The 18,101-nt window shown below is 39.5% G+C and overlaps 1 protein-coding gene across 4 annotated transcripts; it reads left to right on the top strand.

Moving 5' to 3' along the window:
- Positions 1–1,691: 1,691 nt before the first annotated feature.
- Positions 1,692–15,220, top strand: arnt (aryl hydrocarbon receptor nuclear translocator). 4 transcript variants are annotated; one of them, XM_085366508.1, is made up of 20 exons: positions 1,935–1,985; positions 2,570–2,663; positions 2,843–2,881; positions 2,971–3,021; positions 3,924–4,137; positions 5,640–5,853; positions 5,949–6,051; positions 6,147–6,212; positions 6,337–6,422; positions 6,575–6,651; positions 7,062–7,196; positions 7,307–7,381; positions 9,121–9,272; positions 9,480–9,605; positions 10,058–10,133; positions 12,375–12,559; positions 14,185–14,380; positions 14,556–14,751; positions 14,866–14,987; positions 15,080–15,220. In XM_085366508.1, exons 1-20 carry the CDS (start codon positions 1,949–1,951, stop codon positions 15,161–15,163), a joined length of 2,328 nt encoding a protein of 775 aa, XP_085222634.1. In that variant the 5' UTR covers positions 1,935–1,948; the 3' UTR covers positions 15,164–15,220. The 4 variants fall into 4 exon arrangements, with proteins under 4 accessions (XP_085222633.1, XP_085222634.1, XP_085222632.1 ...); XM_085366507.1 differs by lacking the exons at positions 1,935–1,985; positions 9,480–9,605 and adding an exon at positions 1,692–1,722 and having other exon boundaries at positions 14,553–14,751; XM_085366506.1 differs by lacking the exon at positions 9,480–9,605.
- The last annotated feature ends 2,881 nt before the right edge of the window (positions 15,221–18,101 follow it).

The following is an 18,101-nucleotide window of genomic DNA, read 5'->3' as shown; positions in this document are numbered from 1 at the left end:
CATGCCCTCTCCTTTTCTTTCCTGTTTCCACCTCACATCATAGATCCAACCTGCTACATGCTCTCACGTCTTCTCTTCTTTATAAAATGCCTTCCTTTCAAACTCACCCTCATTCCACTACCACGTTCTTTTTAACTAACCCCCAACCAACCAGCAGCCTCTCTTCCCCAGTGATACAGAAGAAACAGCTGTGTCCTAATTACAGTGTTATTATTATTTTTTTGTCTGTTTTTTTGTTTAATGATGCCTAAGTATTGTTATTAATGGTAAAATCAAAGATCATGAATCACAATGAAACCAAGTTGAATTTGTGGTTATTTTCGCATTCATCACGGCTAATCCTAAGTAAATCAGTCCTTTTATAATAAGAGTATATTATATATACAAGGGGGTCACACTCATTTTTAATTACATCGTGGACAATATAAATTCATTTTAAGTGGGCTGGACCAGTCAAACTTTCACCTAATAATCTATATTTACACACACAAGAAAAAGCTTTGAGCATAATAAAGCTACTACAGTTAGTCCCTGAGGTAAAAAAAAAAAAAAAAAAAAGTTAGTGCAATAGACTCACTTTTACACATTAAAAATAAGTGCTGCGTTTAGAAAATCGAAGAAATCCACCACTGCTCTGTGACCAATTTGCCCAAAGATGTAAACATTTAAAGAAAATGCACCATCAGCTAACTGAACTACCTGAACTTTGTCCTATAATTTAAAAGCTTGCATTTTCTGATTATTTGCAGAAATGTTCTGTTTTTGCAGTGCAAACACTGTACAAACTAAAATGATATAATAAAATGGGTGATAAAGTCGTGCACTAGGTGGCGCTGTCACCTCATAATGACATCCTCAAGGGTTTATGCAGTTTAATATTAAGAAATTGAGACATTTTTTACTGTGCATTGTTGAGCACTGTGACTTTGCTAATGAATAAAGTAGTTGTATCCACTGCATGTATAAAACTTTATGTGCAATGGATGGTTTTAATTGTGGGGTATTGGAGCTTATGTATAACTATAACTAATCAACTTTCATTTGATTAGCAATGTATCCATATTTTACATTATTGTGTCACACATAAAACAGTAGTACCAAAGGGACTGCTCAGGTTAAGAAAGGCTGAGAAAAAGAGGAAGACTATGGAGAAGATTCGTGGATGTAGTGATGGAGGAGATGAAGATGTCTGGTAAGACAGAGTATACCTGGAAAAAGGTGAGAGGGAGGCAGATCATCTTCTGTGGTGACCCCCCTTAAGGAAGCAAAAAGAAGGACAAGTTGAAGCACTAAACAAACAATCCAACATTTAGAAACAGGTAGCAGGGTATAAACACAAAATTTATTAAATCGCCGTTTAATTCTTTGATCTAAGCATTTCTGGACTATTCCACGTCCTTCGAGTTGTAAAATTTGCCACCTTGAGGAGCAGGAGAGATGATTCCTATTCACAGCCGTGCAGTTAAAATATTGTAGGCGTTAGTGTGAACCACAAGTTTCAGTCGAACTGGTTATGCATCAAAACCCCGTCACATTTGCATCATGCACCTCTGTCTGGAAAGCGGTGGAGCTGCAGTTCCCTCTGCTGCCAGCAGGGTTTGAGGTAGTGACGTCATTGGTGTCGTTTACACGGTAGCTTTAGCCCTGCTAGCGAGAAAAACGCCATCTTAAGTTGACGGGGGGTTTAAACGGAGTGAAAACAGGGAGACAGGCACTGAGGAGGTGAACCTGTTATTTTTTTATGATTAAAATTATCTGAGTCACCCGGACTAGTGTTAGTCATGGTTTGAGGGCCTGCATAAACGCAAAAGGAAAAAGGGCGAGAAAGTGAGGAAATCAGCAAGATACTAGCTACCCATTTAGCTACCTAGCGAACAGGCAAGGGGGAGGGCCGGGGTAGTTGAGGATTTTTTTTTTTTTTTTTCGGGTGAAGCTGAAGTTTTTGTTTATGTTATTCCACGCGGAGATGTCTTCTTCAAATGCAGGTAAGGTCAACTTTAAGCCACAGGGACGTTGTAGTCACACCCCACACTGCAGCTGTTAACCAGTTATGAGGGATTTCTTGAGCGGAGCTTTAAGCTAACACTTTCCCAATGATAGCGTGACAGCGTCGGCTAACTTAGCTCCGTAGCATGGCTAGACTTGTTATTGCACAAACATGCTAACTAGCGCACATTAACGGTTATTGTGGCTCTCCTTTCATATTTTGCACCACTAAAAGAGTTAGGCTGAAAAGCCAAATCTGAGTTGAGCAAACTGTCAAGTTGCAATAGGCTGACGCTGTTCAAATGTTTCGTTTTTAGACAATTCTGTGCACAAGATTGTATCTGTATGCTACGTGTAGCTTTGAGGTTAGCCCCGAATCGTAACGAACACGAACCAAGAGCAGATGAGGTTAATTTTCTATAATGTGGCCTTGAAATCAGACACATGTACGCTGATGTTATTTTGAGCTCCGATTACAGGCTCCTGGCGGTGGTTGAGTTTGTTTTTCAGTGCTTCAGGCATAATAGGAAATCACTTGTCATCTTGTTTATTGCGCCTCTGTGTTGCCCTGTGTTATTAATAGAGTTACAAGACCCAGATCTGGGTATGGGGGCCAGTGGGACCCAAACAAGTGGTGGGGCTGTTGTACCAAAAGGGAGCAACAAAAGACGAGCTGCGTAAGTGTGTGTGTGGGTGTGAGAGAGATACTGTTAATTTTTGTGCTGATGTATCCATATTGTGCTATGCACATTTGCTGACTGGCTGACTTTTGTTTCTGATCGTCGTGGTTGAAAATTCTGGTGGGAAAAAAATGTGTGAAACTGTGTCAGATTGTCTTGTTTCTCCTCTCTCACAGGCCAGACTTTGATGATGTTGATGGAGACAAGATAAGCAGGTATGTTTGTGTGAGTTAAGCTGGGCATCGAGGGTTTAAACTGGCTGCATTATAGTAAAAATCAATCTGGTTCTCTTCTTTCTCTTCAGGTTTGATGATGACACAGGAGGCTCCAGCAATGATAAAGAGCGCTTTGCCAGGTAGGAGGATGAATTTAGAGGAATGGACATATAGCAAGGGAATATAGCAGAACATTAATATAGATGCAGGAGCAACCCCTATGCCTGTCTCCCCACTTCAGGTTTTTTTTGTTTTTTTTTTGAGGGGAGAGGTCATCTTGCACTTTTTTCGTTTCGGTAGTGACTTTGGGCCTGTTTTTTTTTTAGTGGGTTGGTTTCATTTCCAGGTTTTTGGAAGACGATCAGAGTTTTGCAGATAAGGAAAAACTAGCCAGGTATGGCCTGTACCACTGTGGAAGGCTCCCTCTCCTGCTTGTATTCATATTGATATTGAATGCAGTGATCAAATACTTTCCTATCCTGCTGGGATACCAGCGCATTATTGTTTCAACAGCACAAAATTACCCGTATATTTTGCTGCTTTGCGTCTGTTTTGGTGCCTTCAGAATGTTTTGCTTATTTTCCCAAAGAGGCTGGTTTCCCCTTTCAACCCACCACTATTTTATGTGTCACTAACTGCTACACTGTGCAAGTTAAGGATTTTTTTCACTCCAATAACCCCTTCCTCTTCAGCAACTATCCTTTCTGTCTGTTTTGTCCCCCTCTCCCTTCTCAGGTTAACTGAAGGGTCTTTCTCTTTCGGCACTTGCTCTCTTTTATCACACAAACTGGCCTTGAAAGACCAAACTCTTTTGCTTTCTCACGTTCATTTTTTAAATTTCTTTTTAGATCATTGACTTCACATTATTGTTTGATACGTTCATTACACGTCTCACCTTCTTGCACTCCCACTTCTTCTTCCTGATTGGCATCTTTACATTGCGACATAAACTCTAAACTATACTCGTTGTCCACCCGCCCATCTGTTTCCCCCATCTCGATCCCTCCTCTCCACCTCTGTCTCATTCATTTCCTCACTCCAGGGAGAACCACAGTGAGATTGAAAGGCGGAGGCGTAATAAGATGACTGCTTACATCACAGAATTATCTGACATGGTACCCACCTGCAGTGCACTAGCGCGGAAACCAGACAAACTAACCATCCTGCGAATGGCAGTTTCTCATATGAAGTCACTTAGAGGAAGCGGCAATACCAATGCAGATGGGTCGTACAAACCTTCATTTCTCACCGACCAGGTATGAGAAACGGAAGGAAGTTCAGATTTGAAATGCCTGCTAAAATTTAAAAAACCCTTACTATTCAGGGAAGGCAATACCTGTGACTATGTGACAGTATTACTTATGTAAGAGTTGTTAATATAAAGGTTTCACAGTCACAGTTAACCTCACACTGTGTAACACTGAAATCAATAGAAGTAAAGGATACTGAAAGTAACACCTTTTTAAACATGCTTGTTTTCTCACGTTGTGGCTGTTGGTTAGCTTTTACTTTCAGTAACTTTCCTTATTAGGTAGTCGGTAAAGTTTAAATTAGTAATATCAAAGGTTATGTTCATTTTTATTTTAACCATCGTTCATTTAGACACTTGTTTAATTTGTTAATTGTTCAAAAACCCAACTATTAATATGCCTTGTGTTCAAGTGAGCCGTGTACACTTGTATATTATGCAGAACTTGTGTGTGTTGTGTATGTATCTGTTACATTGTAAAGCTTAGTTGCATGCTGCATCAGCTTCCACACTGCTGTCAGTGGTAGAATCGGATTTGATTGGCTGTCGGTTGAAAAGTAAAACTTTTGTCACCTCTGCGCTGCAAGCAAACCAACAGACTCACAATACTGTTTTGCAGTGCATTATGTCATCTCATCAAAGGTGAATTAGAAATATGAAAGTTCACATCTGAAATGCATGCAAGTGATGAAACTAGGGATGTGCACAATTAGATGACTAGATGTTTAAATATTGCTGATATCATTATAGTTGAAGAAATGATTTCAAGAGTTGTGTGGTGTTTTATTTAAGTTTTCTGAATTTGGTGGGCTTACCAACCCGGAGAGTGGGACTAGAAATCTGACCCTGAACCACTGAAAAAGCATGGCATTAATACTGATATGCAAGGGGATAGGAAGACACAACAATCAGTGGGGTTTAAGATTTACATGTAAAGGTTAAACAGAGACAGAAACATCAAAGGTTTGGAATACAACAATGGGGTGACAAGATGAAAGACTAAGATATATACACGTGAAACAAATGGCTGATATTATCTGAGGGACAAACGCTCCAGGGGTTAGGCAGCTGTGTTCTGGTTGCAGGGCTCATATCCAGCAGCAGTAATTTTTCACCTGAATGTGACACAAGTCAAGATTTTTCAGTATTTTTCAAGCAACAAAAAGTAAAACAGAAGTGCAAGCCAATCATGGTTTGATAGTTTCTGATGGCTTTAAAATGCGTATATAGTGGTAGTATGAACATTGTTTAACCTCATCCACTAGATTTCTGCTCAACAGTTTCTCTTGCCTTATGTTTTCTTATTTTTAAACTTATTGGCTGTAAATGCGTAAATGAAACCATCAGATTTCTACTCTACCAAGCCAATAGCCAGGTAGCCAATGTTTCTATATACTCTTCCCATAGAAATGTTTACACTTCTAACACTTTTCTGCATTTTTACAAATACTTTAGATTGATACCTCCACAACTGATCTTTGACCTTCACTGCTCACTGTCTGTCTGTAGGAGCTTAAGCATCTTATTCTGGAGGCTGCTGATGGCTTCCTGTTTGTGGTGTCATGCGAGACGGGGCGCATTGTTTATGTCTCTGACTCCCTGACCCCGATCCTCAACCAGTCACAGTCTGACTGGCTTGGATCCTCCCTGTATGATCAGCTCCACCCAGACGACAAAGACAAGCTTCAGGAGCAGCTCTCCACTGCAGAGAATAACAACACAGGTATAAACACATTCTAGGAGCAGTTTCACAGTCATGAGGGAACATGTGTGTTTCATTTTGTGAGCACAGTTCAGTGTTGTCTTTGTCCTCAAAAGGGAGGATGTTGGACTTAAAGACAGGAACAGTGAAGAAGGAAAGTCAGCAGTCATCAGCGAGGATGAGTATGGGAGCTCGTCGATCATTCATCTGCAGAATGAGGTGATTAACAGTTAATAATATAGTTTATGATTGTATTGAAATGTGTAGCAGAATGCACAGTTTCATGTGGTGTGTTGGACTGTTTGTGTTTGCAGGTGTGGCACGTGTCCAGTGGAACCAATGTCAATGAACAGACTGCAGTTTCTTAGGAACAGAAACAGGTGACCAAAAACAAAAAGATCTTCTTTTACAATCTTATTGAACTTACTGTGCAGAGAACAAGCATACCTAACATATACCAGCTGTAAATTCATATTTTCATTGTCTTTACTTCTTCAACCTAAGAAATGGTTTGGGTGCAGCCAAGGAAGGGGAACCACAGTATGTAGTGGTGCACTGCACAGGATACATCAAGTCCTGGCCCCCTGCAGGTAAAACTAGTCCTTCTCAGTCTTTAGATACATGAGCATCTGTTATATTTGCTTACTTATATGCAGAAGACCTCTTTACAATGCTTAAAAGCACAGAGCTAGATTGGAAAAAAAAAACTTTAATCCTTTATATTTTGTCTTTTGTCTTTCAGGAGTATCATTAACAGATGATGAAGCAGACAATACTCAGGGGAGTCGCTACTGTCTAGTTGCTATTGGGAGATTGCAGGTACAGTGGATGTCTTGTGGTCCCATGTCTTTTGCTGTGAGGTCAAGTAAACGGGCAAATGTTTCGTTGATATCAAAGTGCAGTAACCTTTGATCCTCAAATCATCAGAACATAAATAAAATTAACTGTGCGAGTGGTGGAAGATAGATTTATGAGGTGGAAAAAGCTGCATTTTATTTTTTTATTAGTGTGTTATCTGAAGGTGATTTTGCACTAGTTAGTTGAAGTCATTGTGAAACACTGATATAATTAAGAACTTCTGCGTTTTGTTCTGTTCTTGCTAGAACAAAAACTGATCTGAAACTGAAAATGTAAAAAATCTAATCTTACTCATGCTCATTGCAACTTTGACATTATCTAAGTTTTTGTGTCTGGGTTTTTATTGCCTTTTATTTTTGACTCTTCTGCAGGTTACTTGTTGTCCTGGTGACACAGATGTGAACAGTATCAGTGTTCCTGTGGAGTTCATCTCCCGACACAACTGTCAGGGCATGTTCACTTTTGTAGATCATCGCTGCTTGCCCGCTATCGGATATCAACCCCAGGTGAACATAGCTGGCTAAAGTGCCAGGGTTGCATTGCATTTCCTCTGAAAGTCTTTATCAGAAGTTAGTTTTCATGTCCTGTAGAGTAACCACATTTTCTTTTGTTGCAGGATTTATTGGGGAAGAGTATCCTAGACTTCGCCCACCCTGAAGACCAGGGCTTACTAAGAGACAGCTTTCAACAGGTGAATTAAAAACTCTATTAATATATTTGTGGTTGCATTGATCCACCATTTTCCAATTCAAATATGAAACACACTTTGCCTTTGGGTGTCTGCTCATACAGAATACCAGCTCAATGGGGTATCACTGTTAGATTTATAAACTGTACTCCTGACTTTGAGAAGGAGATTGGGAATCATATTATGTTAGATGGGTGAAAAAGGGTGTTACACCAAGAACCTGGCTGTAATTGCTTTGTCACTAGCAGATTGTCGTGGTTGCCCCTAGTTTGCATGGAGGACAGTTTTGCCACCACAGTGTTTGCAAACATCTTGGTGTTTTCCATGCACACCACTATTAGTCTAGCTATTGCAGCCTGCTGGTGACCAAAATAATTGCAAGGAGGTTGTCCGTGCAATGATGTATACCTCTTTACAACCAATTTCACTCAAGCTGTAACAAGCAATCACTTGTCAACCAGTCAAGGAATACATATTTTTTTTCCCTTCAGCTACCAGTGGCTGCTACGTGGTTGCCATCTTCAGTGCAGTGTCAGTCATTCATTTGCTGAATTCTGTTGTCACTGCTTGTTTTTTCCCTTTCCCTACTTTCACCTGCTCTCTCCCTCTCTCTCTCTCGCACACACACACACACACACGCACACATGCACACACACACTTCACGTTTGGCTTGCCATTAAAAGTGTCGTAATTTCAATGGATCTGATGACAGCTCCTTAGCGAGAAAGAAAAAGAGCTGCAGTCTGAGGCTTTCAGCTGTGTTTAGTCACGCTAATACAGTTTGTAGTTAAGTAAAAAAAACAAAACTTTTTTAACCACATAAAGAAAAGCTGCACCTGGACTTTCATCATGGAAGTGGACATGATGAATGTCTACATGAGGCTGAGGAATAGCTTAACAATAATTCTTTGTAATGCCAAATGGTTTGATAATGTTGTTTATTTTCAGATTTGTGGTGTGAATAAATGGCTACGGTTCTGTTGCATACTGGTTTAGATATTTGCTTGGCAAGCAAAAGGTTGCTGGTTTAATTCCAGCTGGAGACACAGATACCTTTGGGTTTACATCAGGAAAGCAATCCGGCGTAAAACTGTACAAATCAAAAGTCACTAATGAGGCTAATAAAAGTATCTTATAGTATAAATGAACTGCTATCAGCATGATCTTGAGCAACAGAAAACTTCATAGAACTTTTAGCCCTGTCCAAAACCACTTGGATGTTAACTTTAAATAGTTGGATCCTTGTTTTCTTTTGTTGTATATGAGAAACACAGGTTATTTAACCTGGATGATGTTTGAGAGAGATTTCTCTTGAAAGTTTATTTGCGTTTTGGTAATTTATTTCCTTAACTACATAAATTTTAATTTACATGTCTGTGTGTGGATGACAGAGGCTCAAAATGGGGGAAAGCATTGCTGCAAGAGCAATGTAGCAAAAATGGAAGATAAGATCTCAGAACATTCAAAGTTAATGGTGCAAAGTCAGACTAAAACTGAAACTGACCATACAAGTATAAACTGTCCATTTTCCACTGAAGAGCACTTGTCTGATTGTATTTGCTGCAAGAGAAAATGTTCTTTCTGCAACACCAGATTCAGCAGTAGACACTGTTGTCCCATTACCTTTGTAACCCGATATCTTCCAGTCACTCAGTTTCTGTGTGTGCATGCAATCCTCCGCTCATTGCTTATGAAAACACCACAGTATGAATGTTTGGCTTGTTGGATGTGTGTGTCCACAGGTGGTTAAGCTGAAGGGTCAGGTTCTGTCAGTGATGTTTCGATTTCGCACCAAGTCGAGAGAATTTATCTGGATGCGAACCAGCTCCTTCACTTTCCAGAACCCGTTCTCGGAGGAGATCGAGTACATCATCTGCACCAATGTCAATGTCAAGTGAGTCAAGCAGACATGATTACACAATCAGATCCAGCAAAGAACGAAAGCATTGATGTTTTTCACCGTGTCTGTGAGACATTCCTCTGTGTGAATGCTTACAGTTCCTCTTACATCCACAACTACCACAGCCGCTTTTAATAAACCACAGACTCATCACTCTCTCCCAATACTTCTCCTCTGCACCCACCAATGATTGTGGGGCAGTAGAAACTCAGCTCAGGACCCCCTCACTCCCATCTCCTCCCCTGGGGCTTCGATGCCCCCTTCCCTGGGTCAGAGCAGCCCAAGTGGTCCTCCTGTAGTGCTTAGTCCGGGCCAGATGGCCACCAGGTGAGACCAGACCTGACCTCCCTATCCTCTCCCTGCTTGGGAGAACAGGGGCTGCTTCTTCATGGGAGACTTCTGCTGTTTCTAGCAAACTATAGTTCTTCTGTTTTTGTTTTTTTTGTGTTTTTCCCACTCTGGGTGATTCTTCCTTTCTTCATTTCTGTAGTAATGGAATAGAAGTGGTAAAATGGAGCATGTCTTATTTTATTATTCTGAGTATTAAATATACTTTAAAGAGGTGAGCTTTTGGCATAGGTGGTGTGGCATGTTAGCTGTATGTACTCTCACATTCTTCTCCTGACACCTTTTGTGTTCCCACGGTGGACGGTGGTTGACGGTGGTGGGCTGAGTGCTAGTTTGGGATTTCTAATGCAACAGTTAAGAGCATGGGTTTGTGGAAGTTATGGTATATTAGGCCAACTTCAAATAACAAACCCTCTCTTCTACTTTTTCAGACAGCTACAACAACAGCAGGCTGACCTGGAAGGACGAGATGGTCCATATGAACCAGGATCAATGACCCACCCACAGGTCAGGGAACACGACTGTACCACTTGACTGAAGCATACACATTTCCTGTTTCTTTTGAGTTTCTTTTTATAGAAACAGTGGCAGGATGTAGATTGTTTGCTTTCCAGGAAAGCACATCCGGATGTTGGTAGAATCATCACAACTTCCTTACAACTGCCTGCTATTCTTGCTTGAGTCAACTGCAGTGCTTTCTGCTGTAGCACTTAGTCATTTTCAGCAGAAATTTTTTTTTAATCATGACTCATGTGAATTGTGCAGATATGTTACAGAGAAAATATTGAGGGCAGTGGGAGAATATCAACTTCTCAAATGAAATGGTGTAGGTCTGAGCACAGTTTTGTGCTGCATTCTTTGTTGTTGTTGTTTTTTGAGAAGCTACAAGGATGTTTGTTTGCATTTATCTTGAGCTTTAACCTCCTAGTTGCAAAAAGACAGCAGTGAGCAGGACAGTGCCATAGATAGTCCAGCAAAACATAGCTGGACAAGTTGATTGGTGAAAACCGCATCAACAATTTCACCTGTGAAACTATATGTGGAACGTGACATTAAAGTAAAAGTCAAATTCCTTCATCTAACCAACGGTGTGATAAGAAAATGTTTTGCAGCTGCTTCCATCCACTGCCATCTGGTTTTCAAAACAAGAGCACAACTGACTCAATAATAAGCAAACGTCAAAGCTGTCTGTAGGCAGATCACCTGCTATATCTGTAAATTTGGAAGGTTTTCTTGTAAAGTTTGCCATTCTAGCTGTGATACCTGCAGCATGTAGGAGTGAGTTTGAAGAGAGGCACAGCATTTAGTCTGCTACATCTAATATATTTTTCCGATAAAGAAAATATTTATTTATCCCATATTTACGATTAGTCTTTTAAGTGTTTATATTTGCTTGTGCTGTTCTTGGACTTACGACAGCCATCATCAGCTAGCCACCTATATAAGCAGCACATCAGCATGTGGTGATGAGCGTGTAGTTTCTATATGTCTCAGTAAGTTTGTGCGTATTTTCAGTGTCTGACAAGTGGAAATAATTGATCACAGAAACCATTAAGAATTGCATTGATAGTAAACCTCGGGACATTCTTATTAGATGGGCTACATCATAAAACACCAGTGGCAGAAATCACCCAAAAAGCGCTGGATTTTCTGTATACGCCAAACAAAAGCTTTGCACTTTTTCTTTTTTTTTCTAAGCCATTTCTAAACCAGGGAGTGTTGTCTAATTGACATGTGAGATATGAGGAAGTTTGCTGCTCTTTACAGTGCAGTTTCCTTATTTTTTCATTAGCAATTCATACCTCTGTTTATACATTAGATCAGTTTTCATTCAAACTCACAACTAAAAGGAATTAATTTAGTTATCATGTAACCTCTTAATCTTTGGTTATGAAAACGGCAATAGGTAAAACATAACACAATTTATGAATCAGAAATAAGGTGAACTACAAGCAAGATAGCCAATGGTGGTAAAGTAAAGCAACTATTAGCAATAAACTGGATTCCAACTCTGGGTCCCTCATAACTTTTAGGCTTTTCAGTCAATTTAGTGCCAAAGCTGTGAAAGCTAAACTGACTGCAGGATAGAAAAATGGCGCAGCAGATGCACAATTGCAATTAGAAGTAAAGTATCCACAGGGAGCAGCGAGAACATGTCAATATTTGCTTATTCTTAGATCTGACCAAATGGTGGAAGCAGTGGCGTCAGTTAAACTGTAACTGCCATGGAAAGCTGCCAGTAGCGGTTACTAGGGCAACAGAGTATTCACAACCGACAGTGGTACACACAAATGTTTATTAGATGGTCCACGTTCACAAGCAGCTGTTTTTGTGTTGGCAGCAGCAGTTTTTACATCACCCTCAGTGTGCAGTTTTACAGACTTGCAGACTTGCAGCACGGGCCAGTCGTTCACCTCACTTACTGAACATGTGTAGATTAACAACATATGAACATATAAAAGAAAAACAGTTCAGTCATAACATTTTAGTTGGTTTTACTGATACCGTTTGTATTGTGTGGGACATTTTTGCTAGTTTTAATGTCCTTAATGTTTTTTGTTGTCCTCATGCTACTGTGAACAGAGGCTGGTCTGTTACAAACCAGACCTTTAACTTGCCCAGCACTGCAGGCATCAGTTATTTTCATTATTGATCACCAGAATGTTTACAGTTTATGTTTTGAGCCTGCTCTTCTTTAGTGTAACTCTAGACTCACGCCTTTTTTTCTTTTTTTTGGGTTGGCTTCAGATGCAGCCAGTCACTGCAGCAGGGCCGGACCACAGCAAGAGCATTGAGAAACCAGAACTCTACCCTTCGCTTTTCCAAGGGCAAGATCAGACCAAAGGCCTTCCTTCCTCCACCCCTACTCCATCCACCCAGATCTACGCCCCAAACAACAACTTTGCTGCTGGTCGTTCCAGCGATGCATACAGGTAGCAAGTGTTCTGTGTCCGTATGTGTACCTTAGTCATTGTGAGGGCTGCTCAGTGTTTGTGTGCTGTTGCTTGTGAATATATTTACTCTTAGACATTTAATTTCAGTTACTTAGAAGTGCATAGCTATTTCCCCCATAAACAAGCACTTTTGTAGCTTCGTTTAGTTGATATAGGACTAAATTAGGTTTTATTATCACCTTGGGATGATGTAAAGTTAATGCTGTGAACCTTACTGTAGTAAAAATTTAGAAATGTTTATTATCTACCAACTGGAGGCAAGGAGAAAAACTCCCAGTTACTAAGTTGTAAATCTTCCACTGTGTCTGGAAATCGGGTAATAAAAGCTTTAAGTTGATGCAGAAGATGCCTGGCAAAGATTATAGGTCCCTTCAAAATCTGCTCTTCAAAGCACAGACTGAAGTAGCTATACTCCCTGTTCTCCTGACTTTAAAATTTGCTATACTTTTTTGTTGTTGTTGTTGTTGTTGTTGTAAATGTTTGTCATGTCTTATTTAGTAGATTTCCAATCACATTGAATCAATCATAACATAAAAGATAACTTGTATATCATGTCCTAACAAAGTACTGTGTGTATATATGGCCTTAGAAGCGGGTCAGCACGAATACAGCACCTGCAACAGCAAGACCGAACTGAACTACAATCAGAAAGTCAGATGATGGAATACCATTAAAAGCTTTTCTAACATTTTTAGTTTCATCCCATCATCAAATTAGCAAAATTACCTTTAGTGCAACTCCGTTATCACTCATTGTATTCCCGAGAGTTGGGAGTGTCATAAACAGTAAAAGGAATGCTTATGACCGGCAGTAGATACAAGAAGATGTCACTAATGCGTCTTTTCCCTTTGCACCTACTCGACTCTTCTCTTCTCCGTTTTAGTCGTTTTCCAATACAGTTGAGTACCACATTACAATTGTGGTTGTTATAGCAAGGGAACCTGAAAGTCCTGTCATGTCATTCATATGAGACGCAACACAACAATGGACGGCATGGAGGCAATGGTATAAATGCTGCTCGGTCTGTGGCTTTTTGTCAGTCTCCGGGTAAAAGAAGAGAGCCAAAAAGCATGTGTGGCCATGTCCCTCGCTGCTGGTTGTTTTGTTTTTTGTTTTTTTAAATGCCCAGTTTTATTCTTGTTCCACTCTCATGCCCCATCCAATGGCATCATACCTGGTACCGGATACTACCCCCTAATGGAAAAAAAATCCTAAAAATCAATTGGAATTATATCGAGCCAAGCAGGTGCTAGTGGAAAAGAGCCTTAACAGCAACCTCTGTGGTTAGCACGCCTTCTTATAATGTTTGCCACTAACCTTTGCAGACTCTCAGCAAATACGTTTTCTTTCCCTTTTAGAAGCTTTTAAAAAAATTGTTTGCCAAATCCAACACTGGCAAAAAGTGGAAATGAAGCAGTGAAATGTTGACATGCAGTGATGTTGTCAGGAATTATTGTCCATCAAATGTATTTCCATCACAATATTGGCGAGACAATGCCACCAAAACACTTACACATCTGAAACCTGTCTCCACAGAGATTATGACAGAATGTTGGGCTCTGATCTGATTTTATCCCTATGCATGTTGTCACTTTTCTCCATAGACCAGTCAATATGAATCCACAGATACCGCAGCCCACCCACTCAGCCTCAGCAGGACAGATCTTGGCTCAGATTTCTCGTCAGAACGTAGCCCCACAGCAAGTTAACCAATCCAGTACGACAAGCCCCCTCCATGGAGGCCCAACAGGCGGGTGGCCTGGGGCTGGACCTGCAGCCAGACCGCAATTTAATAACCAGGTAAACTAGTATAACCAAATTGTGTGATTGTGTTTGATGGCATTTTTAGTCATTTTATATTCACAAAAAAAGACACTATAAGGAATATGTTTACATGCCTGCTTGGTTATTGATCACATCATACTACCTAAGGGCTAGTAAATTAAGAAATCTCTGTTACTTTTCTACCCAGCAGGTGGCTCCCCAGGCGGCAAAGACCATGTCGCCACAATTTACTCCCATGGGAGGGTTTGTAGGCGGCCCTACCAACACTTTTGGCCAGATGCCAACAGGTGCTGCTCCCATGCCTACAGGTGCTGCTCCCACCGCCACCAGCGGCACAAACTACTCGCAAATGAATGCTCGTGCAAGCCTCAACAACAACGGTTTTGGTAGGTTGTGTGTATATTGTGTGTGGGGTTTTTTCTTCTTCTTTTTTTCGTCTTCTTCTTTGTCTTTAGTTGTACTGGTCTGTAGTCTCAATCTCTTCTGCACTCCTGTCCCAGATGGCTCTCAGTCTGGGGCACAGTTCCCTCCTCGAGCAGCAGAGGCAGTGTGGCCCCAGTGGCAAGGCCAGCAGCATTCACAGAGTAATTCAGAGCAGGGCAACCAGCAAGACATCTTTCCTGTGAGTGACACAAGCTCATTCAGTTTTAGATGTTGTTTTACTTTTCTATTCTATGTCACATTAAATAAATCTGTTTCTTTTATTTGACTCAGGATGTGTTGTCTATGTTGGACCAGCCTGCCAACTTCAGCAACGAGGACTTTGAGATTCCTATGTACACGCCATTTAACGAGTGACCTGGAAATACTTCTGTCGTCTTGCCTAAATCACGGTTTCTTATATTTAGCTCTTCTCCTCGTCTGTTCTTTCTGCTCTTCCCCTTCTTTGCATGGCTTCAACTGCACAGCTACAAGACAGTTAAGGATGGAGGGATAAAGTTGAATGCAGGGGAATGGGAGAAAAATCAAGAATTTGCTACTGACTAAAAGATTATTTTAACAATATACCGCCATTGTAAGAGAATTTTCTAGCTAGCACTGCCCAAAGCTCAACAACCCATGTTGTAGATATGTGATATACAGTATATATGTTCATATATATATATATATATATATATATATATAAAAAATATATATATAAATATAAAAACGCACAATCCCACAACCACACTTGAATAGACTGCACAAAACACCCTCCTAACTCTGGTAAATGGAAATGAAAACGGAAGTAAGCACACACTTGCACACAAAGGCCTTTTATTCTAATATATTCATGTTTTTCTCAGGCATTTTTTAAGAGTGTGTTTTGCTGTTTTAGCCTTTGGCATGTAGACTAATCACTCCAGTCACTGATTTAAACTCTTGGGAAATTGCAGGGATATACAGCTTTGGTGATTTTATTAATTTTTTTTCCCTTTTTTTTTCTCCTTTCTTTCTCAATTCTCAGCTGTTGCACGCTAACCACACTCTGTTTCCTATCCACAGCATGTCTCTGCATGACTGAACTGTCCATAGCACAGATTTTTATCAAGTAGTTTTCCATGTACAAAGGTGGCCTCCCCTGTGAATTCATTTGTTTTCCCCCTTTTTGTGAAACATGCAAGCATTTTTTTTTTGTGATGTACTTCAACACACCTTAAAATGACTTATATACATTTTCTTTTCCTATAAGGTGTCCATTTGAAATGTAAACAATCTATTTTTTGTTGCATACATAGACATAAATACAATATACATGTGTTAATGTTTGTAAAATGGATGCATACAGTATCATAATCAACTCAAGCTTATTGGGTTTCTGCCTTGCTTAATTTGCTTCTTTCTGCTACCCTGATTACCCTTTAATTACAGGCTTTTGTACGTATTTTATAAGAGAAATATTAAATAAAAAAATCACACAGCAATAATTAACAAGCAGGAATTGTGTAATTTTCAAGCCATTCTTTATCATTGTTATAAATGTTTCCTCTAAATGTTTTGAAATGGAGACGTGTGACCTTTTTTTTTTTTTTTTTTTTTTTTATTGAAATGTCTCCAAAGTATTATATTGTTTGAACTCTTGATCTATCCATTAACTGTTCTCTGACTGGTATTTTACTAATGGTTTAATCAGGGTATTCAGGATTAAAATGGAATCAACAGAGACAAAACTGGTATGATATTCAGTGAGAATGTCCATGTATGTGTATTTTTTTAACAGTGTTTTGTCCTGTCCTGTTGTTTGTTAGACTTGGACTGAGTCTGTTTTTTGGCGATTTTGCATTCTAGCAGAATGTCTCACAATGAACGGCTGTGCTTCTAAGATGATTTAAGTTTTAAGATGTGGAGTTTAAAGTTGACCCCTGATGTTATCTTCTCTTTTCTGTGTGTAGCATACACACATTCATGATAACAGATTATGTCAATGTATGTAAACTCATGTAGATAACGCCCAGGCTTCATCTTCCAGAGGATGCTATGCTGTTGGTGACTGTGTTGTCTTCGTTATTGATGAAAATCTCATTGGTTACTCTGTATCCAGTTTTGTTTCTTTCTTTTTCTTCCCTCACTCATAGAAACACACATATATAAATATACTGTAGAGGTATATGAAATTTTAAATGAGAGAGATATGTTTTGGTTTTTGTATTAAATTGTTACAATGTCCAAAATGAAAGTGTTTTATTGTACTGGGTTTGGATTTTATTATGTTTTTCACTTTACTAAAGTGACTTATCCTTATTCATAGTTCAGTATAATCTTTATTTTATATAAGTTCACTGCATGAGATAAGCTCTCTCTTGCTTAATTTTTTGTTAATTAGCAGTATTTTCTTATTATAAAAAGATATACTGTAGTAAATTTTGCATCTGTGTACTGCCACAGTCAATGTTAAATGTATTATTCAGGATTGTGCAGACTCAAGTTTGCATTTGCAGGCATTTTAATTGCACGAGCAAACCATAATTTTAACTTGGTGGATTGTTTTAGTATTTTAATGTGATGAAATTCATTTGCAGTCTTTGAAGATGCTAACTAGCCTTCAGGTGCTGCTTTTTTGTGGGTCTCTCTGCCTTTAGCTTTGAGTTCAGTAACTAAAAGCTACTGTGTTAGGTTGAGATCAGGTGACTGACTTGGCCTTTGAAGAATATCTAATTTCTTTGTTTTGAGAATCTCTTGGGTTCCTTTTGCAGTTTTCTTTGAGTCATTTTACCTGTGCAATGCTGTCTGTTCAGTTTTGCAGCATTTGGATGAGTCCGAGCAGCACTTCAGAATTCATCTTTCCACTTCTATCAGCAGTCACATCATCAATAAACACGTATGTGGCCCGATTCTGTCTATCCACAATGCCAGATAGGACACACCTTGATTTCCCATTTTTTGACCAGGATGTCTTTATAAATATTTATCACTGCTTTCTTTAATCTGTGCAATTAATTAATTTTATCAGATGTGCTCAAAACTCCAGGAAAAGCCTTTAGTTGATGTAAAATGTTTCTACAAGAGTACTACTAAAATATTTTTCCCATATTGGCTTCTCTTTATTGGCTCCCTGTTAAACCCATGACATTTAAAATATTTCTCCTCGCATACAAGGTTTTGAATAATCAGCCCCATCTTATCCTAATGACCTCATAGTACCGTATCACTCCTTTAGAGCACTTCACTCTAAGACTGCAGGCCTACTACAAGTAGAATATTTTCCTAGAATATTTAAAAGTAGAATGGGAGTCAGAGCCTTCAGCTTTCAGGACCC

Source organism: Diplotaxodon limnothrissa, linkage group LG11 (genome assembly GCF_057381915.1).
Source record: "Diplotaxodon limnothrissa isolate DT_005_m linkage group LG11, D_limnothrissa_male_GT1.1, whole genome shotgun sequence".
Lineage (NCBI taxonomy): Eukaryota > Metazoa > Chordata > Actinopteri > Cichliformes > Cichlidae > Diplotaxodon > Diplotaxodon limnothrissa.
The sequence above is the reverse complement of the archived record's forward strand: the minus strand, read 5'-3'. Positions and strand labels throughout refer to the sequence as shown.

What these genes read in the sequence shown, in the direction of transcription:
- arnt (XM_085366508.1), top strand. Translation starts at nt 1,949, where the DNA reads ATGTTATTCCACGCGGAGATGTCTTCTTCAAATGCAG. An exon ending in CGTTCCAGCGATGCATACAG is followed by an intron (nt 12,560 to 14,184) that starts GTAGCAAGTGTT and finishes TTTTCTCCATAG; the next exon opens with ACCAGTCAATATGAATCCAC. An exon ending in GACCGCAATTTAATAACCAG is followed by an intron (nt 14,381 to 14,555) that starts GTAAACTAGTAT and finishes TCTACCCAGCAG; the next exon opens with GTGGCTCCCCAGGCGGCAAA.